At 33.7% G+C, this 26,941-nt stretch overlaps 1 protein-coding gene across 1 annotated transcript; it reads left to right on the plus strand.

The window, feature by feature from the left end:
* Positions 1–402: 402 nt before the first annotated feature.
* LOC127703001 (uncharacterized) lies at positions 403–26,306 on the plus strand. The gene is made up of 7 exons (XM_052207373.1): positions 403–513; positions 14,897–15,226; positions 16,968–17,312; positions 18,934–19,047; positions 21,200–21,346; positions 25,442–25,478; positions 25,846–26,306. Exons 1-7 carry the CDS (start codon positions 459–461, stop codon positions 26,030–26,032), a joined length of 1,215 nt encoding a protein of 404 aa, XP_052063333.1. The 5' UTR covers positions 403–458; the 3' UTR covers positions 26,033–26,306.
* The last annotated feature ends 635 nt before the right edge of the window (positions 26,307–26,941 follow it).

Raw genomic sequence — 26,941 nt, forward strand, 5'->3', positions numbered from 1 at the left:
GTATTTTTAGTAACGTGCTGCATGCCCCGTGCAATATGCTGTTTTTGACCTACGAAAAGCTAAACACAACAGTATTGGCGTGCAAACTGAGTAAATACAAATGTACATGTGATCAAGTTTCAGCGAATCACAAATCCTTAAAAATATTCGATTAATAATATTCACCAATATTCATGCAATAACTCTACATTGTGAATTGTGTCACTTACAACCTTTTCCTTTATCAAGATGTTATACTTGACATTTTTTATTGAATCTAATTATGTTTTGATTCTCATCTATTTATACCCATTCTATTCCAATTGTTCTGAAATCGTTTATGATTGAAACAGGATATGCATTTTTTTCAATAAGGAAATATTTGCCTTAAAATGTTCACACTTGATGCCAAAAAAAAAAAAATGCCCCAGGAAACGTTTGTTATTAATTTGACATATGTACTGTAATCGACATTAATAATGAAATCGAAGATTGAGTTTTTAATTTATATGTCAGTGCACATTTTGTTACAAGGTAAGGTCATTTGAAAAATTACGTTCGACTTTTTAAGTCAGCCAAATGAGACTGAATGCAAAGTTTCCACCCCGTTCTTTTTCTCTAGCTGACAGATCTATAGTTTTCTCTTAGTCACTTTCTCCAACTGTTCTTCAGGAATTTTTGTTACCACAATTTATATGACTCCGACTGGTTAACCTTTGTACTAATGATTGATTTAACTGCAAAGAAAACTTCATAACCCACCATTTTGATGTTCTCGCATTATATACTTATATATATCTTTGTTAGTATTCGTTTAACTTAGTAGAGATATCGAGAAACACAAACAACACCATACATGTTAATGACTAAACAGATGAAATAAAAAAAAAAAATGAAAAAAAAAAACAACTGATGATTTCACATAGTCACTAAGATGTATGTGAAGTTACAGTAAGGGGGAGGAAAATATTTTGCAAAACTTGTAAACATAGATAGCGCACAAAACTGAACACGTTATTTTTTTTCGTCTCGCAGTCCAGTTCGAATTCGGTTTCGTGTGGCAGTAACAGATAACATATATCTTCTTCATCAGCTAAGGTACAAATTAAAGCACTAAAAGTAATCGGGTTTATACATATAGTAACTCGCACCAGAATTAATCGCGAATGTGGTCCGGCCGATTAAAAGTTATAGCTTGAATACACAGAATAGTGAATAATTTACCACATTTATTATATAAATCGTATTATAACATAGGGCTACTATGTTGTATAAAACTATGAACCATGTTTACACTGCAGTAGTATAATGTACCTGACGTGTGTAAGGTACTTCGCAAATTTTACTGACACTATCACAAGGCGGTTGACCGTTATGGAATACCTGTTTCACAGATGACGACGGATATGTTCCAATTGTCGTAACCTCAATCCTGTCCTAATTTTCTCGAATGTGAGATTACCATAATTAGACTTTTCACCAAATGTGTAGCTTACATGAGCCGCACGACGGGTGCCATGTGGGGAAAATGATCTGCTTACCCTTCCGAAGCACCCGAGATCACCCCTACTCCTTTAAAGGGGTTTTCAATATCTGTGTTGTTTATTCCGGTAACAGTCTTGTCTATTCTTGTCATGAAAAACTTGTTTCAATTTCAAAATTTCACATTCGTTCAAGTTTATGGGTTAGAAAATTGATATGACCGATGGCTTTCGAATTCGGTATGTTTAAGGGTTAGATGAGAGTCGAGGCATCTGCTTATCCTTCCGGAGCACCTGAGATGACCACCGGTTTATTCGGGGAAAGGGGGAGGTTTCGAATTTCTCTGTCTTAAGTTTTCTATGTGATGTTTTGTAGACTGTTGTTTGTCTTTTGGTGTTTTGATTTTCGCAATGGCATTGTCAGTTTGTCTTCCACTTATGAATTTGAATATCCCTTCGGTATCTTCCCCCTCTCTTTAAGCATATCTATCTGTGCCTTTCATTTAATGAATAAAAAAAACAGTATCTTCTTATCTTCATTATGGTCACTGATAAAATAAAAAGGCCTACGGTATAGTTTTCGTCTTATCTTAACGTCTGTTCTGCAACATGTTTTGTTATTCTTATTTCAAATTATAGGATTCGTAGTATAGTATTTCATTTCTTCTATTTTTATGCCGAACTGTTTGTTGTAAAACTCAAATTTTCTTTTGTTAATTTGTATAGTTGTTTTTTCTGTCCTGGTTATGACGGTGTTATGAAATCTTCTATGAAGTACAACAATCGACATTAAGTATGGGACGGTGTGATTTCTTATTAGCAGGATAAGTACTTTGAGCTTGCTTTCGGTATCTGGAAGCATTTATTTAGCGTTGCTATACCTCGTCTACAATGGTAAAGGGCCATTATGTTTTCCGGTCAGTTTATCCGTCCGTCTGTTCATTCGGTATCAGGTCAAAGTGTTGTTTTGATGTAGTTTGTGGTAACATCAACATAAAACTTAATACACTTGTTCATCGTGAAGTGAACTGTTTAATTTATATGCCAAAATAGGGTTTTGACCTATATTTTGCGTTTAATTAAAAATGGAAATGTGCTAGTGCGAGCGGGGCATGATGTTACCTATTAAACAGTTACTTTAGAGCTAAGTCCTTTCCCTGCTCTGGATTTTTATTTTTTATTCTATTATGCACATTTTTATTCAACCGTTCAAGATTAACAGGGGTAAGAGGATGAAGATTAAATAAAAAGTCTAACCCCGCAACATTTGCATGTGCATGTCTCAAGTCAGGAACATTGCCAGACGTTGTCGTATGTCATATTTTAATGTTTTTTTATTTTACAAAGTGAATTTTAATGTCATATGTTTTATTGTTTCCGTTAAATCTGTCACAACTTCTGTAAAGCCAGGACAATTTAGAGCTTTGCATATTATATAGACACCTGTCTCTAGCTGGATACTGTATGTTGCACATTAGATGTTTGTGAGTTATTTTTGTCGTTGGTTTTCTGTCTCATTGACGTATACAACTTCTTTTGTTCATATAGACAAGATAAACCTATAGATTGATTGCGGACCATTAAATTAACTGCGCATTCAAGTAAATAAAATAGCTGAAGGATATTAAACCTTGTTACGACTTATTTGCACAATAGACATGTAAAACGACCCATCGATTTGGACAAGGTTCTGTATCATATCATATACCAATGTATGTAAATATTGATAGCTAAATGGATATTTGATCTATCCCAAGTTGCCTTGGACGAAACACAATGTACACTGCGTGCCAAGTCGTATTAACGCGCTGTTAGTTACTCTTTAAATTTTTTTATAATAAAAAATAACCCATATCATTTAATAATTTTTTTTTTATTGGTGTCATTTTTAAACAGTTTCATGTATATTCAGGACTATAACAAATATGCAATAAATACAATAGGTAGACCGGGAAAGATGGCGGGTAGTTCGTAAAAAATGAGGACATGTTTCATAGGAGAAGAAATTTTGCCTTGCTACAGGTAACCCTTGGACCCCTTCGTATTTATACATCCCGCGTAGCATAAAGTGTAGAACCACTAATTAGAAAGTAGTACACATTCAAAACACACCAGTTCCTACATACAGATGTAGCTTTAAAAATATGTACAATATATTAGTTATTTAGGTACCAAAAGAAAGGTGAAGATCCTGTTTTTGGTACTTCCGAAGTTCCTTGAATCAAACGCTCGTTAATGCAACTAGATGTGTGTGTTTTTTTTTCTAGCACAAGCCACAATAAGGTATTGCTTTAATATGCAACGAACGTCATTATATTGAATTTAAGACAAAAGAGCTATGACTGCTTGAAATTGACGAATTTAACATTGAAAGCAAGGAGGTAAAGAATTAATGGTTTGCCTCTTAGTCAACCATCGGGGTTGTATTATTTCATAACGTAATATTAAATTAATGAGATATAAGAAACTGCATGTACCTGCATTTCTATGTCAGGGGTCACAGAGAATACAAGCAAAGGAATTTAACTTTTATGTCCTTGTATTTGGGAAGATTATTGCGAACCAAATGAAACATTTCCACAGAGTCATCTTCTCTTGGTCAAGGCAATTAATCTTTTGTCTGTTCTATTGTCCCATTGAAAAAATACAATAGCTATTGTTCTCTGTGTAGTTTATTCACTGGGACCTTTAAATTTCTTCTAAGAGAAATCTATCACTCATTGATTAATTTACCTGAGTAAAAAAAGTATCTTCTAAGTGGATGAAAATACATGCATTAAATCTCAAAACTGCATGTTTTGATGTTGTATTTATTCAATATCAATAATATATTTTCAATCATTTCAATATAAACACAAATTTAATCATAAAAAGTTGATTTCTAATAAATCTTTTAGCATTGTTTCTATTGAAATTTGCATTTTTTTTGGTTTTTGTTTAGTTAAAGAATACATTTAGAAGGCCTTAATTTAAACATCGTGATTTTCCAGTTTTTATTTGACCAACACACAAATAAACAAATTTCAATAGGAACAATGTTAAAAATTTTGTCAGAAATCAACTTTTAATGTTTAAATCATTGTTTACATTTAACATATTGAAAATAAATTATTGATATTGAATAAATACAACATCACATGCAGTTTTGATAGTTAATGCATGTATTTTCATTAACTTACAAGATAATAAGGTTTATCACTTATAAGATAAACCAATTTAATGAAAGAGATTTGATTAATATATTTATTTTCCACAAAGACATATTTTATCATTCGGATCCGCATCTCGCTTCCGGCTTAGAAACATCACGTGACTTCAGCCTCACATTTGAACTAGCCGCTCTAGATAAGTGAAAGTTTCAAAAGACATTCGTCAAAAAATCTTCGACATCCGCAACTTATAGATTCTAATCAGATATGAAACCACCGAAAAGGCCTCGTAATGTTCCCAAAAAGGTTTCACAGCAGCCTGCAGGTCCAGCAAAGAAATTTAGAAAAGGCAAAGTGCCGTCAACACGAGGAGCACTTTCAGAATCACAGAACACGACAAGAACCGTACAAGTTTCTAGAACAGCGACCGGTTCTAATTTGTCAATTGCTAGTGGACCGGCAATTAACATCGTAGCAGACGCACATCAGGAACCCCCATTCGTGCCTTTCAGGATTCAGGATGAGATGGATATAGAAAGTCCAAATTGCAACGAGGGAAACGCACTGGACAGACCAAGGGGAGCTTTGTTACCACTGACTCCACAACCAGGCCCCAGCGGGGTGAAGAGTCCAGCAAACAACAACCTTGGTATGTTAACTGTCTCAAATCAATTTGTTTCACACGGGTCGGCAGGTTCTGGGTCTTTAGATACTCGTTTACAAGTGGACCAATCCCCTTCATACATTTCAAGTGTTTTTGATCCCATTTCATCCCATATTCCGGTCAAAATTAAAGAAAAAATATGGAACGGTGAGTTCATTGACCTGAACATTCTTCTAAAATCCACCCGGGACCTTGTAAACGAGCAAAATTTAGAGGGTGAACTGGTAGTAAAAGGGGGTGTTTTATCCATAGTTAACCAAAAGAGAAGTCCCATAAAAAGTATTCATGTCTGGACTTCCGCATTCATGATTTATGGAAGTGTAATGCTTGAAAAATGGCCCAACAAAGGTCTGGAGTTTTTCAAATACATGCAAACAGTCAGAATGGCAGCCTCAAGGGATTACTCTGGAGGCTGGGTTCATTACGATGAGCAATTTAGATTACGTAAAGCTTCTTCCCCCTTTTCTTCATGGGGAGTTGTCGATATGGAACTGTGGTTGCTATGTGTATCTACTCCGAACGTTAGTCCTTCTTTTAATACAGGACTTTCAAATGGTAATAACCATCAATTGCACAGTGGGAATTCATCGACAAGTGGGGCCTCGAGTCAAAATTTAGGACAACGCCGCGTGTTTACATGCAGATTATTCAATAACAAGGGTATTTGTACATTTGGCAAGAATTGCAAATATACTCACAAATGCTCGAAATGTAATGGTAGTCATCCCTATTTAGAATGCAGAAATTAATTCCGCTTTGTTTTTGTTTACCTTGTTTTGTAAATATTCTATTTCCCTAGAAATTATATTTAGATATCTTTCAGTGCAATTGAACTTGTTTCATAGAAATGGGGAGTTATCTCTCCTTGTACTAGTACAAATGTATTTACTATATTTCACTGTATCTAAACTACCCCGGCGAAAAATGTTTGGACTCAATAGTATCTAATGCCCGGTACGGTGACGGACAATCAACAGACAGAGAAAGGTAGAAATTCTGTTTATTTATATGTTGGTTTAATGATGTTGAAGAATATACATACACATATAACTATTTTCGATAGTGTGATGTAATATTTTCTACCACCGTTCTAGATTTATGGAGAAATAAGTAAAAAGGCACATCAAAATGGTGAATTGAGTGAACCCTGCCTCGAATTTGTTTAATCTCTCTTTAAATTGAGCACATTGTACGGAAAGAAAGGTACGGACAGAAAGATATTTACACGGAGATTTCAAGACTTTTCACTATGATCGCCTCAATATTTGCATGTTTGTGCATGGAATGAAAGAAGTGGGTCATGTCAAAATTGAAGCACCCGGTTTTGTCAATGTGTACGACCCGGTTTTGTCCTTAAATTTCACAAAGCAGACCCGGTTTTGTCATAGAAAATAATGCATAATCGCATGACGAAAATTAAAATATGGCGTTCAACAGCAGTTTGAGGGATCGTTGAAAATCATTTTCTTTCATAGGACAACTTATAACCTTTTTGAATCCGTAAACACTTGAATTCCTGCTATATTATAAAAAAGCAAATTTTAATTTTGTTTTGTATAAAAAAAAGGAAAAAATTAAAAAGAAATGAAGGTTTTGTAACGCAATTAGATTTTTTTATATCAACTATATATATTTAAGCATTGAAACTTAAATAGTGTACGGCCTTGAAAATTTAAGGACGCACATTTGATATGTGATTTTCTGGGACAACAAGATGGTTATCTTAATGTTCCACTCTACTTTAAGGGGGAGACAGTATGATCGCTTGGAAATAAATATTTTTAAACTAAACGTTCATTATAAAGCAAGAGAATAAGACGAATGTATATGCATGCAGAATCGCCCAAATAAAGGAATTTCCATGCGGCGAAAAGGATCACAATAATAGTGCGTTTAAAATCTGTTTACCCTTCCTTGTTACAATAATACTAAGTATAAATTAGTATAATAGTCTTAGGCCATCCGGAAATTGCAATGATGATTATTTGATTAGTAATTTTATAAATAAACGATGTTTTATCTCTTTTTTTTTCTTCTTTTTTTTAACATTATAAAGTTCTTTTATGTACTAGTATCAAGTTGTTAACAACTGCCCTATATAGTACAACTATTATATATAGGTTTATCTCTTCATTGTATAATGATTATCGTACATTGACAAATGTTCTACAATTTAAGCACGTTGGTCAAGTTTAAAATTGTCAATATGCAAGGGCGGACCGAGGCCATGATTTTTGAAAGGGGCATATTCATAAACGGATTTTACAGCGCCGAGCGTAGCAAGGGGAACTTTTTTTTTACGATTTTATGCTAAATGAAAAATCATATATAAATCGTAAAAAACATGATAAAATAATTATTTCTAGCCACCAAAAGGGGGGGGGGGGGGGGGGTCGTCGTACTCCCTCTACCCCCTGGATCCGCCACTGATATAATGTAACTATGTTGTAAACCATCATAAAATTTAATATTAGACGAAAAACAGAGACAGCCGCCAATCGCATATTTACTATAAGGGCTCTGTAATCAAATAAGTTAAGCCTTTTTCAACTCACTGAATTTTATAGTTTGTTCATTTTGGGGGGGCGCTTACACGTTCAACCCCGCCATTCTTTTATGTGCCAGTACCGAATCTAGGAGCCTGTAAATCGGTGGTTGTCTTTTGTTGCTGTATATCATACATGTATTTGTTTTTCGTTTTTTTATTTTGTACATAAATCAGGTCGTTAGTGTTCACATTAGTTTTTTTTACAGTTTTCATTTCGGGGCCTTATTTAGCTTGCTATGCCGTATGGGCGTTTCTCATTGTTGGATGCCATACGGTGTTCTATATTTGTTAACTTTTACGCCATTTGGTCTCTGATAAAAAGCTGTCTCATTGTAATTTTGCACAGGCTAAATTGCCACTTGTTGTTCTACGAAGACGAAGACGAAGACGATGATATTGGACGTTATAGTGTTGCAAACCAACTTTTATTTATAAAAAGAAATATTCTTTCATGCCATGCTCAATGCTCATTTTAACATAGGTAGGCAAGCGTTATCAAGGTATAAAATATTGACTAATATAATGCCTACCCATGTTAAAATGAGCGTAGAGCATGGCATGATAGAATTTTTTCGACTTTAATAGGTAAGTTAATTTAGAACTTGAGTATTTCGAAGAGGACATAAAATACACGTCCGAAAGGCAACTTTTTGATTCGAGATATCCAAAACGTTGTTATAGATATAAGAAGATGTGGTATGAGTGCCAATAAGACAACTCTCCATCCAAGTCACAATTTGTAAAAGTAAACCATTATAGGTCAAAGTACGACCTTCAAAACGGAGCTTTTTCTCTCACTGTCCGTCAATGGATGGTCGAATGAGTAGATATATTGTAAACATAGCGTATAGTATAGTAAAGCATACTATCCTTACTCTTTTGATAAATTGATATGGTAACACAATCATTCCACATCTTCTTATTTTTACATCATTACAGTAGTATAGAAAACAAACAAACATTTGTTAGATGTATTTCTATTTGTATCCAACTGATTTTTTATAGTTCGTTCTTATGTTGTTCTGATACACCAATTTCCCAGATAAGGGGAGGGTTGGGATCCCGCTAACATGTTTAGCCCCACCACATTCCGTATATATGTACCTGTCCCAAGTCAGGAGTCTGTAATTCAGTGGTTGTCGTTTGTTGTTGTGTTACATATTTGGTTTTCGTTCATTTTTTTGTACATAAATTAGACCGTTAGTTTCCTCGTTTGAATTGTTTTACATTTGTCATTTCGGGGCCTTTTATAGCTGACTATGCGGTATGGGCTTTGCTCATTGTTGAAGGCCGTACGGTGATCTATAGTTGTTAATTTCTGTGTCATTTGGTCTCTTGTGAAGAGTTGTCTCATTGGCAATCACACCCATTCTTCTTTTTTATATCATAAGGAATTAATGTAAGTACATGCTATAAAGTATTTATTTCCATTTAAACTTAGTTCGAAGATATGTTCAGTAAGGTATACGTATAGCATTCAAAAATGTCTACTCACTATTTTGAAAAGTTCCCGTTTGAAATATATTTTAACACGACATGTTTGTATTGCAATAACATCTTTTTAGCATCATTTTGACTCACATATTTAATTTCTTCCGATGGGCAATGTTCAGATCCGTGTTAACGTAGCTTTTCATAAATTTGCGGTTTCAAAACAAAACAAAACCGGGTCCTATACTGACACAAAACCGGGTCCTTGTGTAATAAACAACATTGACGAAACAGGGTCCTTCCATTTTGACATGACCCATTTCTTTCGTTCAGTGCACAGAAATGCAAATATTGAAGTGCTCATAGTGACTAGCCATGCAATCTCTGTGTTAATATCTTTCTTTCCGTACTTTTCTTTCCGTACAATGTGCACAATTTAAAACGAAATTAAACAAATTCGTAGCAAGGTTCACTCAATTCACCATTTTCATGTGCCTTCTTACTTATTTCTCCATTAATCTAGATCGGTTGTAGAAAATATTACATCACACTATCGAAAATAGTTATATGTGTATGTTTATTCTTCAATGTCATTTAAAAAACAAATAAATAAATAGAAATTCTACCTTTTCTCTGTCTGTTGATTGTCCGTCACCGTGCCGGACATTAGATACTATCGAGTCCAAACATTTTTCGCCGGGGTAGTTTAGACACAGTGTATTTTCTCATGTTATTTAATTTGTGTTTGTTTTTGTTTTTAATTTGCAGGTTACACGCATTTGTATTCTCTAAATACGCCAATAAACGTCTCATAAATTACCCGCATCAAGAGGTTGCGCGAGACCTGATCCAAGGTCTCGAAGCTGGGTTTAAACTAAAATACTCCGGTCCGAGACTTCCTATGGCTATAGATTATAAAGAAATGAATGGGGAGAAAGCCACCATAGCTAGGGACAAAATCTTTAAAGAAATTAACCTGGGTAGGGTAGCTGGTTCTTTTTCAGAACCTCCGTTCCCCACCTTTCGGGTTTCTCCGATCTCGGTTATCCCTAAAAAATCTAGTTCAGAATTCAGGTTAATTCATAATTTGTCCTTTCCTATACATCACTCCGTTAATGACTTTATTGACAAGCAGTACTGTTCTGTAAAATACTCAAGCATAGACGACGCTGTCAATATGATTCACATATTGAAAAAGAACACGCTCTTGGCCAAGTGCGACGTAAAATCGGATTTTCGTTTGCTTAGACTCTCTCCGGGTGATTTTGATCTGATGGGGTTCAAATTTGAGAATCAATATTTCTTTGATAAATGCCTCCCAATGGGGGCCAGTATTAGCTCGGCGCTATTTGAATCTTTTTCCACCGCCTTGCATTGGGTTGTACAGCAACAGTCAAAAAACGACAATATTTTACATTATTTGGACGATTTTCTGTTTGGAGGCGAGGCACAAACTTCACAATGCCACGACACTTTGAAGTGTTTTCAGGATTCTTGTAAACTTTGGGGGGTTCCGTTAGCAGAGGAAAAAACGGTCGAGCCAACGGAAGTGTTGATATTCCTTGGTATAGAATTTGACACCATCAACATTGTAATGCGTCTACCCGAAGAAAAACTTGTTGAGTTAAAAGCCAGAATTTCTTTTTGTTTAGGTAGATCCAAAATCACAATTCGGGATTTACAATCATTGATTGGCATACTAAATTTTGCATGTCAAGTAATTGTCCCGGGTCGAGCCTTTTGTCGTCGTTTGATTGACGCCACTTGCAATTTGCGTAGGCCCCATTACAGAACCAGAATAACTAAGGCTATGAAAGAAGACCTTAATATTTGGTTACTATTTCTATCAAATTACAATGGTACTACCGTAATTCTGGATAAATTCTGGTCATCTAACTCTGATCTCGAATTGTTCACTGACAGTGCAGGTGGGGTCGGAAAAGGCTTTGGTATTTATTTTGAAGGGAAATGGGCCCAGGCGAGTTGGCCCCACAATTGGATAATTTCTGGAATATTAACCGATATTACCTTTCTAGAATTGTTCCCTGTAGTCGTTGCTTTGAACATTTGGGGAGGCATGTTAAAAAACAAGAAAATTTTATTTCACATAGATAACCAGAGCGTAGTTTCTATAATCAATAAAAAATCTTCAAAGTCGACAAGTGTTATGTCCCTGATCAGAAAACTTGTATTGGCCTGCTTGGAATATAACATATTGATTAAAGCAGAACATATCCCAGGTCATTTGAATTCTCTTGCTGACTCCCTCTCTCGTTGTGATTTTCAGAAGTTCCGGAAACTATGCCCCACAGCAGATGCAAACCCATACACGATTCCGGCCCACCTCTGGAAAGGTTAAAAGACGAGGCAGACCTATTACTTAAATGTTCAATGGCTCCCAACTCCTGGAAAACCTATAAAACAGCAGAAGAATGTTTAAAAAAGTTTCGCATTATTTATAACTATCGTGATATTTGGCCGGTACCTATCGACGAAATAGCTCAATTTATAGCATACCTGTCGTACAAAGGTTTCTCTGCGTCTACTGTTTCTACTTACATCTCCGGATTGGCCCACACACACAAGATTAACAATGTAACAGATAACACGAAATCATTCATCATCTGCAAAATGATTGAAGGATTGCGTAGAAAAAATCCGCAAAAACTAGATGTTCGAACGCCGATATCGTTTGACTTGTTAAAACGTTTAATTCACAGTCTACGCAGCGTTTGTAATTCTCAGTATGAAACTATATTGTTTTCTTCTGCCTTTTCTCTTGCGTACTTCGCCATGCTACGGGTAAGTGAGTTGGCTATAAACAGTCGTACTGACGAAAGCGGACATGCAATGAAAGGTTCGCTTCTCCGGCGTAAATGGATCAAATAAATTATATACACATTTTAATGGTTTGGCCTTAACAAAATATCAATTTTGTTCCCTGCTTCAAAAATGTTTGGGTTTCTGTGAACTACCGTTTCACATCCTTTCTCATTCTTTTCGGATAGGACGAGCTACTGATATGGCAAAAAATGGTGTTAAAGACGATATTATCAAGCAGTGCGGCCGATGGTCTTCCGTTGCATATTTACGCTATATTCGTATCTGAGTCTTTAACTTTCATTACAGCTCAAACGAAGTGTTTTAAATATTATAATACATATTACCTCCTTTTAGGTTCAAAAGCTATTTGGTTCGTCGGATCTTCAATTGTATATTGGACACAGACAAATGCAAAAAACGAGAAACGGGGGCCCAAACATTGGTCTTCAAAGCAGAGGGGTGTACATACGCTGGTTTGGAAAAAGGGGTATGTTGTGGAATGAATTTAATGCCAAGGTATCACATGCAGTTGACAAATTTTCTCCTCCCGCCATGATAGTCATTCAGCTTGGTTCCAATGATCTGGTAAAAGTAAAAACCTTGGAACTTATCTTAAATATTGAAAAGGATCTTCTGCGTCTGCATTTACTTCTACCTAACACTCGCATCGTATGGAGCGAAATGCTAATGCGTAGGTATTGGCACGGTGCTAAAGACGGAAAAGCTATCGAAAGATCTCGTAAACGAGTAAATTCTTCTATTATCAATTATGTCTTGAATGATGGGCATTGTGTTATTCAGCATCCCAATATCCGAGCTCGAGAGATGAACTTGTATAGATTTGACGGAACTCACTTATCCGATATTGGATATGATATATACTTGAACAACATACAAGGGGGTATTGAAACTTTCCTATCATCTCACAAAATTCGCCGTTTCCCCGAAGTCTAATTTGGAATAGAATTTCTAATAATTTTTCAAGGGGTTGAAAAAAGGGGTGGAGAGTATTTAATGAGTGTGTATAGACTCACTCACGTGACAAGATTAAGGGGTCATGATCCGTTCCTGTATTGTTCGTCGGATCATATTAGTTTTTAACTTTCCTGCGTTACCGCAGGAAGTTCTGTTGAGACCATCTCATGTCTACCCTGAGTGGCCGGTTCTGAATTGGTACCAGTTCGAGCTTAACTGTTTTATGATCTAGAAATTGTTAAATTGTTAATCTTTACTCCCCTGAAACCAGGGGTGATGCGAATAAGACCCGACGTATTTGGGGATCATGGCCCTCGCTCTCTTTAGGATTTAACCTGGAGGAACTTGAGCATCCATTGCTACCAATGGTGCACAGATTTGTCAGTTAAATCAATCATGTCGGCATTCTGTTATCATGTCAGACCTCGTCATTCAAAGTGAACTGTGGCCGTTAATTCCACATAAATTGTTTGTTTGTTTAAACTTAAACTTGATTCTTTAATTAAGAAGGTTTATCACTTATAAGATAAACCAATTTAATGAAAGAGGTTTGATTAATATATTTATTTTCCACAAAGACATATTTTATCATTCGGATCCGCATCTCGCTTCCGGCTTAGAAACATCACGTGACTTCAGCCTCACATTTGAACTAGCCGCTCTAGATAAGTGAAAGTTTCAAAAACCCACCCACCTCCCCTCACAATCTACCAACAATTACTTGTGTCTGCTGCTGTTTTATTCATTTTTCAGGCTGTTCAGAGAAAAGCCTGATACATAATACGTTGTTGGAAAAAATAAAGATGACTAGACTAAGCCGATGGAATTGCTTGCTGAACAAACTTTTGAGAACTATCGTATTCAAAATTTGAGTGAGTGTTATACAGTTTTACCAGGACAATCAGCCACCAGCAATGTGATTGGAACAATCAGTATGATTATTTAGTTTATCCACCAGGAACACGTATAGAACTTTAAATGTTTGTTATGAACTTTCAGCGTTTATATCTCAAATAATAGTATAATTGTTCATTATATGGTAATAAAATGTTTAGTCACAGTAAAAAGTTGTTTGGCGGGATCTGGCAAGATTAAGGGGTCATGATCCGTTCCTGTATTGTACGTCGGATCATATTAGTTTTTTACTTTCCTGCGTTACCGCAGGAAGTTCTGTTGAGACCATCTCATGTCTTCCCTGAGTGGCCGGTTCTGAATTGGTACCAGTTCGAGCTTAACTGTTTTATGATCTAGAAATTGTTAAATTGTTAATCTTTACTCCCCTGAAACCAGGGGGTGATGCGAATAAGACCCGACGTATTTGGGGATCATGGCCCTCGCTCTCTTTAGGATTTAACCTGGAGGAACTTGAGCATCCATTGCTACCAATGGTGCACAGATTTGTCAGTTAAATCAATCATGTCGGCATTCTGTTATCATGTCAGACCTCGTCATTCAAAGTGAGCTGTGGCCGTTAATTCCACAAAAATTGTTTGTTTGTTATGCTTTGCCTTGAACTTGATTCTTTAATTAATTGTTCTCCTCAGGTAAATTAATCAACGAGTGATGGATTTCTCTTAGAAGAAATTTGAAGGTCCCAGTGAATAAACTACACAGAGAACAATAGCTTTTGTATTTATTCAATGGGACAATAGAACAGACAAAAGTTTAAATGCCTTGACCAAGAGAAGATGACTCTGTCGTAATGTTTCATTTGCTCGCAATAATATGAAATATATATTATTCAATATATTTCAAATCAGTATATTTGTATAGCTTGATTAAATATTTCATAATTTCACTGCATTTTCTGATCTTGTTCGGAAAGACATTTGTTTTTATTTTTCAGTACACCAGAACTGCGTTTGCCAAATATGTATGAAATGGACTGTAGATAGACGACTGCTAACACTGACATGTAAAGTACATCGAATGGTGTTCTCAGTTTCATTCCATGATCCCTTAAATCAGGAAGTTGCATACTGCTCTCCACCGATTCCAACCCAAACTTGTTTTAGTCATTATGGGAATGGAAGTGTTTATCAACAATTGTCAACAAACGAAACAGTTTTTGTTCTTCGAGGGAAGATAAACAATAAAATTAATGGAAACTGGTCATGTCTCCATGGTGCATCGAAGGATAGAACTAGTATTGGTATCCATTTAACAGGAGAAACAGGTTATACACTGCGTAACTTTTTCTGTTTTTCTTCATTACTCATAGACTTTTGAAATATACCAAACACTCTTTTAGTTTAGTCTTTCTAATCGAAGCTGTGGAGATATTTATTGCTAATCGCCGTACGTGCATACGTCTGTACGTAATGCATGAGGGATAACCTCAACAAAATAAACCACAGAATATTGAAACTAGACAGGATATTGAAACAAGATGTGGAATAATTGCAATTGAAAACATGACGTTAATGTAGGCAATTATATAGGACACCGTGCAGCTTGTAATAACCCATATTATGTTCATATTAATACTGTAAACGGGTTGTGCTGTTTGTTTCAGACTTTTATTATATTCCTCAAAGGTAGAATGCTAAACGAAAACGAATTTCGTGATAACTAGTAAATAAGTAGAATCTACTTAGAAAGCTGCATTTTGGAGCATAAGTTACATTATATATGCAATAATATTGACCAGTTTAAGAACTATTTGACATGCTGATAGGCAGACCAATATGAAAGATAAACATATATTGATTACAATAAACGAAATTTAGATAATTTATAGATGCAATGTTTATATTTACACTATATGATAGTTCAAGGGAAGGATGAAGTATAGATTCTACCGCTGCGTCGAGTTTGATACGATACTTCTCCACTCGAGACAGTTTAATTCTTAAAATATAAAAAAAATAGTGTCCCTAGAAACTATTCTATCTTAAACGTTCTTATCCGTACTATTCGTATTTGGATACGCAATCATCAAATTATTAAATTTCGAAAGTTTTTTTACAAAAAACAAAATAGCCTATAGATTTGTCATAGACACATGAAGTGATAGCAAATTAAATTTATTTCGGACAATTTTGGAATGTCGTCTTAAACTTAAATCATTCGCAAAACCTAAAATCCTTTTTTTTTGTCGTTTGGTGTTATTTACATAGACTATCTTTCAACTGAAATGTCAATGAAATAACGAGTTTGAAAACTAAGTTTGTTTACCACGACATGTTTCTGTGTGTATGATGACTAGTTATTAAAAAAAAAGGTAGCCATTTCCAAAAAGTCTAGAAATCATTTCTTAAATTCACAGTATCATCGCTCCATGTTTGTACTATGAAATTCTAAACATATTATGGCTTATTTCTAAACAGATACAAAAATGATAAACTCCTGGTAATAGCTTATAACAGCAACTATGAAAGTTTTTGATAAAATTTGAGTATTTATCGAAACAATGTATGAGCAGAACATTCAAAACCAAAACCCAAAATTCGGTTGAAATAGAAATTCTATAATGTCTTCTGGATACAAATTAGTTCATTTTGATCCTTTGGTGCCAAATTTTACAAAATTTGCAACTTGCCTGCAACAGAATTATGCAGCGACGAATTCAGGAAATGTGCAAAATTGTATTAAAATGTGTTATATTACATGTAGTTATATAAATCTTTAATATCAAAATTTTAGTAGAATTTTGAGCCTGTTAAAAAATTATCAAAGATACCGGGCTTATAATTTTGTACGCCAGACAAAGTCTATAAAGTACTCAGTAGTGACAATCGAATAAAAAGGTTAAAAGGCAAAAAAAGTACGAAGTTGAACAGCATTGAGGACCCAAAACTCCGAAAGGTTTTGTAATTGATACACATACAGGAGAAATAGGCCCTACCTCATTAGAAGCATTACTAATTTGCATTAAGGTTATTTTAAGTTCTTATGAGTTTCTTTTTCAATTATAGATGAGATTTCTTTGAGCAGTGTCAACATAAGTGGACCAAAATACATACACAAAAACAGTAAAATGGACCTACTTTGCATTTCTCAAAAAATACCCGTTGGATTAAGAGCAAATTTCATTTTAAATGAAAATCCATATACAACGATCATTAAGGTCGGAGATAATTGTTATTCATCTCCAAACATATCATTCTGCACCAAAGGAAAGTGCAAATGTTCAAATGAAGGACGATCGTATATGTGGATGTATCATAATTTTTATCATGAGACAACGATTACTGTTATGTGCAACATGGAATTTGCTTCTGTCGGCGTAATTGGAGACTGTGTGTTTGTTGATACTCTTGGTAAGATAGTTTTGCTTTATTTTATGTATTAAAAGCTTAAATTTGATACAGTTTCTCACGTGCAGACATATAGAGACATTAGCTTAGGACAGCAAGATAACTCACTACAGAATGATATGTACCGATTATCAGGTTGTCTGCATATTGATATTGTAAAATATCAGCTGCAAGTTACAATATGAAGCTTTTTATTGAGGGAGCGCAGCGAACGAGTTCAAAAAGGCTGTATATTGTGTCGAGCAGCTAATATTTTACAATATCAATATACAAACAACTGGGTAATCGATTTTATCGGATTGTATTTGCGTATTTTGCATGACAGAAACAAGTGTTTTTTGCTTCTCCAGCAAACCGGAAGTAGACTTGATAACTTCGGGTAAAATTTATCAACGTCGGTTAATTCATTATGACGTCGGTGATATATCCGGGCCAAAGTTATTAAGGCCGGGTCAACGTATTTGACGTCACAGACAAGTCAAATATAACAATTATCCATTAGATTACATACTATAGAAAAGAGTCATAAAATTGATCAGGAGAAACGCGATAAATTTAAAATGAGTAATACCATTATTGTTGGAGGAAAGTCATGATGGTTCTATTAATTATTATGTCATATCCTGTGGATGAAAGTTCAATGTGCTACAAAATTCGACAGAGCTGACAAAAGCCGAGACAACTAAATTATACAAATGTCAAAAGTTAATCAATGCAATTGAAAACTGGTTTAGAGAGTTTCGGCTAGAAACCACGTTGTTTGAAATTAGTGAATAAAGGCCTTCCCAAAGGGTGTAACAACGTCAAAAATAGATATTTATTTTCCACCAAACAGTTGTCTTCTTTGCTCCTAATGTAGCATGGTTTGTTAAAGTTTAGTAAAACCTTCCAAACTCACTGTTAGGTTTAAACGGCATCATTTATCATGTAGAGATTGCTTCGTAACCAACGTGTATTATTAGACCCATTCGGGCGATCTTCATGCTTTAAAATATTTACTTACCAATAGTTATCTCATATTAAAGAATCTCAAATATTAAGGGGGATTGTTCAGTCTTTTGTGTTGCTTTATCATCATAAGGAATTTCTTGATGTCTGCATATAAACCTTTATCGTATTAAAATATTTACAAAGAAGTGTTAACAGAGTTCCCAGTCAACGTCGTTTAGTAAATTGTTAAAGGAATGAAACAGCGCTTATATTTTGTGATAAGTTTTTAAAGATTTTTTTTTTAAAAGAATAAAACAGACTGACTATATTTATATTATATAGATATGTGTTTACTGCACACTGTTCCTCATTTAATATCAGAAATCATAATATTTATTTATAAATAATTTCTCTATTTGGTGAAGCCTTGATCTTTTAATAGAAATAATTTATGTAACTCATTAAAACATCGGGGTATTGATACAATCTTACGGACTCACAGATAAATAAAAGAGAGGCAAAGATACCAAAGTGATATTCAAAGTCATCAGTCGAAAACAACTGACAATGCCATGGCACATTTTGGGGAAATGTCGACTGCCTTTACTGCTGCTTATTTGCTAATGAATATTTTATAATAGGAAGCATAACTGAAATTTATGTTTTGTCAAATCATATCTTTTATTTACTTTAGATGAGAAAAGAACTGAGCAAACATCAAACTCTTTCCCTCTGATAGCATCAACTGTCCATGATCGTTATCGCAAGTGGAATAGTACAGAAAACTATGACGAAATGAACACACAGGGTAAGCTTGTACAGTGGGAAATCTAGTGAACAAAAACAAAAGAAAATTCACTCTTCTTATGATAGAGTCGAGAAAGTCAATAATAAAACAATGCCGGTGACGATCCTGATCAAAAGTTATTTCTTAGTAATTATTGTACATTTAAAGACATTATTTGATGAACTATGTTATTAGAAATATACCTGCAAATACATGATGTTTTATGTTCAGTATTTATTGAGATAATTGCATAAGAAGCTTGTGAAACTGAAATTTACAAACTGCCAATCTTTGCTGCATATTGATAAAAAAAATTGGAAAAAATCATGTACATACAGAATCTAAAGATCTTTCGGTCATCAATTTTCAGAGTGTTCCACAAAGTCCTTTGCATGTTACAATTTCCCAAAGAATACTTATTTTTTCACACCTAAGTTATCGAGCACACCGGTCTGCTCTTGTCACATGTACATTCAATAGAGAAATGTTGTTTTTCGTGAATATAAAAATTTTAAATTCTGTCTGTGCAGGTTAAGAAATTAAAGATAAACATGCTTATAAAGTATGTTTCTTTCTACTATTTTTTATACAATTTTATGAAAAGGTCGTCTCGATTTTTGTACATGTTTTTGCGGTTTTCTCGATCTGTTAACATTCAACATTTACATTGATATAAGGTCCGTTTGAATTTGCTTAGTAACTTAATTTCAAAAGTGCCAATCTTTGCTGCCTATCAATCGACTTCTTTTGAAATTTTTCCCTGACATTCTCTGATCAAGCTGTAAATATATACGATAATTAGCATGTTCCAGAGAGGTATACAGCCAGTAGAAAAAAAATTGAAGTTGGGACTCCAGGAATTTATTCGCATAATATAATTTTAAACCAATTTTACATCAAGCTTCTATAGCCTGCTGTACTCTTCGTTTGCTACTTAAGAAGTGAAATGAAAACATTAAATGGAAGTTTTATTTTTATTTCAACTTATTCTTATTTTTACTATTAACCAGAACGTTTTCCCGTGAATCCATAATTGATAGCGTCCTTGCTAAAATGGGACAAACATTGAGAAGATATAGTTTTCCGTGTTTACAGGGGAGATAATATTTTGTCACTAGATTTCCCACTGTGTAATTAATTTTTGACTTTTTGATACAAACACTCCAGACATAATGAGAGCTTATGATCATAATCATCATTATTTAAATTTAAACGTGTTATTAGCAAAATAATTCTTGAGATGTGATACCACCAAAACATTAGTACGTCATATCCGGTTTTATACGAAGAAGGGTCGCAAAATTTTTTCCCTTGAGTTTGACAGTTGTAGGAAATTAATCCTGCATTTCATTGCAGAATTGTTTTTGTATTCATAATTATATATCTTGGGTGTTTCAAAGCACCATCGTTTTTTTTTATTTTGAGTTTCTATAGAATATTTTGGAAACTTGACGTGACATGGTTACTAAAGCTTGTAGACATGGAAAAAAGGGATGATTGTTTTACTTCGGGTAATGGTTATTATCTTATATACAATGAAATGTTTTGTGAATTTTTCACTGTAGTACTGGACAGGATAAACTTTACTTATGTCAAGTATTTTTGTTATTTGAAACAAAGATAAATTCTGCACAATTTTTGGAAAAATGCTAATTTAACAAAGACTAATAGGCAAAAAACAATGGTGGTATTACCCCTTAAAAGGAGAAGAGGCAAGTTAAAAGAGTTATAATTAAAAATTGACGCTCTATTCTACCTGATTTTTTTTTATTTTAATAAAGTTTAAGAAGATAATCTTTTGCAAAACAATTAAGATCCCCGGGGTCAAAACCCGAACGAAAAAGCTACTGTTCTCACTGTGGAAGTAGATGATTCGGCAAGTGGAAGTATTTTGTGATCAGCAGATAAAAGTATATATGCACTATACTTATAATTCATTTTATTTGTAAGCTCGCCATTTATGTAGGCTCGTTAAGGCACTTTTAAAATTGTAATCATGTTTGTCTCCATTCTTCTCATTAACTACAGTCTTCAGATCGTATCAGGTGATAGACTTAATATAATAATCGATTCTTAATTCAAATGTGCACTCATTCTTAAATAACATGCTGCCTCGATTAAACTTTTTGCAAATAAAAACATAAGTATATATAATTTTGCATTTTTAATACAGAAAACGACACTGAAAATGTAAGATATGGCATCAGATGGAATCTATTTCTAAATACGGAATTGCTAGTTTGGATATCGACAGGAGTCGTTGGATTCATTACTATAACTGTTCTTATAGTATTGTTAGCAAGAAGATTTTCCCATGGAGGTAACTAGTTTTATAATTTTGTAAGCCATAACTATACAGATAGGACTATCGTTAAACAGGCTGAAATATTTTAAGAGAATGCCACTTTTTATCAATACATATGATACACAGAAACAACTTTCATATATTGAATATTATATTTTTTGTCTAATATAAATCTATACAACTAAAGGAAGAGACCGATTTCATTGAGCCGCAAATATTTGTGATATGACGTATAAATGTAGTGTTTTGTACTTCCTAAATTTGTCTTTGAAACAATCTTTTTTCCACAGAAAACGCCAATTTTTGAGAAAATATCCAAATTCGGAGACCGTTATCGATCCGTGTCTTATACGCTTTCGCGCATGCTCAGTCAACGTACTGCCCGACAACTCGGCCCACGGCCAACTCGCACCACTCAAACACTCTCACTAATTATTACAACTTGCACCACTCCAAAAAAAAAAAATATAACAAACTCGAAGAAACGTGTTTAATCATTAGATTGTTTTCTTCTTCTCTTAGTAAATTCATCCTTTCTCGGAGCAACCGTATCACACAGAGTCAGAACTCGCACCACTCGAAAAAAAAAATAATACAAACTCGCACCACTGAAGAAATGTTTTAAATCATCAGAGAGTTCTAGATTGTCTTCTTCTCTGAGTTATTTCCACCGTTCTTGAAGCACCCGTATCACACAGAGACAGAACTTGACTCGCACCTTTCGAAAAAAAAAGAAATACTACAAACTAGCACCACTGAGAAATGTTTTTATCATCAGTGTTATAGGTTCTCTTCTTCTTCTCTGAGTTATTTCCTCCTTTCTAGGAGCACATGTGTAACACCGAGACAGAAGCTTCTAATTGGACATTCAAACTCCTATGGAAGAAGAACTGACAAACTAATAAAAACTATCAACATAATGCATCAGTGCATAAAAACAGTTTGAGAAACACGAACCCAAGCTGTGTATCACTATAAACATTTCAAGTAGTCTTCAAGCCGCGCTCGCCTCAATATTTAAGGACAGTTACCGTATACATATTAGATGTTGCAATTAAGTATTCATAAATCTGATTTAAAGTAAATAAGGCTGATACCAACTCAAAGGGACATTAGCTGTCAGATTCATGTTCACCGATTTGACTCAAATTCTCATATTTGATTCATAACATACTAAAACTTATATCCAAATTATAAAAAGTCTAAAATGAACAATTTTCAATGCATGGACTCGATAATATGTTTAGGCATTTCGTATGTATTCCAGTTTAGATGCCATCTAATTCATCATCGAGGTGACCTCCGAAGACTGCCTACGATCATAGAACTCAATAAAAAATAATATAGATATAAATAGATAGCGAACACGTGCATTCGGATTTTTCTAGGTCAGCTTGATTTCATATTATAGGTTTAAAAAATCTGTTAATCATTGTTTTTACCTGTATAAGAATGTGATTTTGCGGATCGAATCAGTCAACCAAATTTTTACCCTTATTTCACTTTCAATGTTGACATTCTTTTCCCTTTAATATCTGAACACGCCTAGTTTATGCGTAACTCAATCTAGCTAAGGGGTTAAATTGAAGGTTACATGAACACGGATTTAAGGAGTTCGAATTATTCAAGTGAATAATTTCTCAGCGGTGTTTCTAAACTTTTTTTTGGGACAAAATTGAACCAAACTCGCTGCTAAAAGCGAATTATTATTTCACTTTTTCACTTTCGTTAATGATTGAACAAAAAAAAAAACCTTTTCTACTTTGTATTTATCGTAGCTAATGCTCCTTCAACAGTACAAGTCAACAACAAATAAATACCATACGATCTTCAAGAATGCATAAATGTCAACATAATTTGGCAACCTAATAATCTCAAAACAATAAACCCTTTCAATGGAAAACACAAAAAAAATGTTTTGAGTCCCAAGCTTTAAGTAATCAAGAAAGAATGAACAGACAATAAAATATGAAATATAGACTTAGTAGTACTTGACCATATAGAGTGTAATTAAAACAATATTCACAACTAATAGATGTCTCAATTGTTAGCAAAATAAATATATGAGACCCTAAAGAGCAAATTGTTTCGTGGAAGGCTTTCAATTAGGCTCTAATCAAAATTAAATTACTATGAAGCCAAATGCTTGAAAGTGTTTGGAACAGCAACAAAAAAAGGATGCACTTGAACTTTGACTCCATTACTTTGGGAATTAAGAGCTATTTGTATTTTTCATCTTCATTCATCCTAACGTTAGATCTACTTCCTTGACATATTTCCGTGTAAAATTTCCTGAACAGTGCTCATCATGAAAAAAACATTATGTGAACGTTGTTAAACATTTATTTCCCTGCCTGTTGGCAGATATGAAAATATTATTTCACCCATGAAAATTCATATTTACCGGAGGGATCGCCATAAGGAAATATGACTTTTCGAAGATGAATAAATCTTAAAATTGTTAATCGGATATTTTTTAAGGATTTGTGATTCGTTAAAACTTGATCACATGTACATTTGTATTTACTCAGTTTGTTGTGTTTAGCTTTTCATATGTCAAAACAGCATATTGCACAAGTCATACAGCATATTACTAAACATACATTATAGAAATCCCCAATTTTACATTGTTCATGCAATAGTTGTTGATAAATAATATAACAATTGTAGCCTTTGGTTGAGGTCAAAACGATAATTTATTGCAGACAGTAACAGCCTTGTAACTTTGAAATCTTTGCAATCGTAGCGGTTCTAATTTACCGGATTTTTAAATTTTATTTTGTCCAATGAGATTAATTTGGCCCATGGGATTTGTTTTGTCCCACGGGATAAAATCAATCCAATTGGATAGACAAAATCCCCTCGAGTTTTGTAAAATTATATGGGCGTTTAAACTTGGTTTTTGATATATCTCATGTTATTCCGCATATCTTAAGTAATTACATATCACAGTATATTTAAGAAATGGCGTCGGCGGATTTACATTAAAAATGTTTAGTGTTCGTAGTTCATCACTTTTTTTGAAATGAAATTACAAGAAATATTTGAAAAAAAGTAAACTAACAAAAATACCGAACTCCCTGGAAAATTCAAAACGGAAAGTCCCTAATCAAATGGCAAAATCAAAAACTCAAACACATCAAACGAATGGATAACAACTGTCATATTCCTGACTTGGTACATTAATTTTCTTATGTATAAAAATGGTGGAATAAACCTGGTTTTATAGCTAGCTAAACCTCGCACTTGTACGACAGTCGCATTAAATTCCATTATATTGAACACAACGTGTGAACAAAACAAACCAACACAATAGGTACAAATGTCAAAAATGGGATACAGCAGTCAACATTGTGTTATATTCTTAATCACTATAAAACAAACAAATATGTCAACAAAGAAAAACAAAAAAACATATGAACAAAGCAAATTAGCAAAAACGAAAGACAAAAATACAAAAATTTACCATAGCACAATAATACAATGACGGGATGTATAAGTACTGAGCCACGTCAAATGGATATTACCAAAAAAGGAGACATCTATATTCGTTTTTTTCAAAAATCAGAAGAGAAAAAATAGCTTTGTTAACTGAATTGAACTCAAATAGAATAGTTGAGTGACTTTCTGATATTATAGTTAAATACACAACAAAAAAAAATTAATAAGCATATTACTGTATATTTATAATTTCAATTATATGGAATTTTATTTTGTCCAATGGGATTAATTTGTCCCATGGGATTTGTTTTGTCCCACGGGATAACATCAATCCAATTGGATAGACAAAATTCCCTGAGTTTTTCTAAAAATTATATGAGCTTTTCAACTTGGTTTTTGATAAATCTCATGCTATTTCGCATATTTTCAATAATTGCATATCACGATTTATTTAAGAAATGGCGTCGGTGGATTTACATTAAAAGTGTTTAGTTTTCGTAGTTCATCTTTTTATTTTTAAGTAAAACCTTTTATTTAATGATATTTTTCCAAGTGGAAAATTATGATATAAAGATTAAGCAAATGAGAGTAAATGTAACTGTACACAAATTGTGTTCAGTTATCAAATTGAAAAAAAAATATCTAAGATATATTACCTTTTACACACAGGATTTACCATAGGACAAAATAGCACCGAGAGGGAAATGTAAGTAAAATCATTTCTTCATCACAACACTTTATGTTAGGAAAATAGTTTGATTACGCATTCTGGTTATGATTTTATAAACTAGATGACCAAGATAAGGGTAGATTAGTTATGTTAACTATTTTACTGTGACAGTTGTGGTCACATATGTAAGAATGCGATATTTTCAAACTGAATTCATTTATTTCACCTGCAAATACGTCTACTCATTAGATATACAAACAATAACTAACACAGTATACTTTTTCCAAAACTTAAATGTTAGCTCGTTGATTTGATGACTGGTTCTATACTGCTAGCATTTTATATAGCTTTAAGTTCTTTACAAGTTATGTATAAAAACTACATAAAGACTAACTGTTTTTAGTTATTATGAAGCACAGCCAATAGAAAATCAACGAATTTACGACATAGTGTTACCCCACTACGAAGAAATTAGCGACATGCATATAAGGGAGGATGCAGAAGAAAATGAAGGATACGATGAAATTGACAAAGAGAGTACAGAAGAGGAGCAGTATGAAACGCCTCATAATTACATAGAAATTGTGTAGCAACAATGTAATTTTGTGAAGGGAAAAACAGCTAAGGGGAACTTTAATTTTGTACGTGATGCTAAACAGAAAGACAGTTTTAAAGAGTGGTATTGGTGGGTTTATTTTATAAACTAAGTACTGAATTATTTGCGATGTTCTGAAAATTTCAATTAGGTGTAATACAAGCTCCTGTTTTATGAATTAGTATACTAGGGTTAATTAACTTATGGTTAAGTCATTAACTTCCTAAAGTACTATATACATTGTATTTATAACTAGGGTAATTGTCTATTATTGCTTGTTGGTTGACAGAAAATCTGTTTGTGATTTATGATATTTCATAAAACGAAAATAATACTTGATCAATTGCTGGATATATTGTTTTGTAGTTTGTCTCTTTAATAGTTCTATACTGATTTGCATTATGACCCCACATAATATCAATTTTGTTAATAAAATTAAAAACAACAGCTGTGTATACTAGATGAAACAGAAGGCAAGTTAACATGAAGGTAATACCACAGAAACCTAAATATCAGAACTCTAAATCAATTACTCTTGTACTTAGTTTTGATAATTTTATTCATACTTAAACGATAAGTGGTTTCCATTTGTCGTTCGTTTGTTTTTAAGCTTGAGAACGCTCGCGTTGAAAGCAGATTAAACAACTATTCAATTTCAATTAGAAAACAGTTATGCCAATTGTCCGTTCATAAATTTATAAATTATAAAGAAACTAAGGTTTCAACCCACTCAGTCAAATTTGACATTTGAAAGATTTGGCTATTTTTAGGTGCATTTTGTCATATAGCTTTTCAACTGTTTCGTTTCTTATACATCCTTCATTCAAATATTCGGCTTTTAGCGTCCTGATGAAGGTAAATCCATGAAGTGCTTTATAAATTTTTGTTTTCATTTTATTTTAGG

Source organism: Mytilus californianus, unplaced genomic scaffold, assembly GCF_021869535.1.
Source record: "Mytilus californianus isolate M0D057914Y unplaced genomic scaffold, xbMytCali1.0.p SCAF_5, whole genome shotgun sequence".
NCBI classification, from domain to species: Eukaryota; Metazoa; Mollusca; class Bivalvia; order Mytilida; family Mytilidae; genus Mytilus; species Mytilus californianus.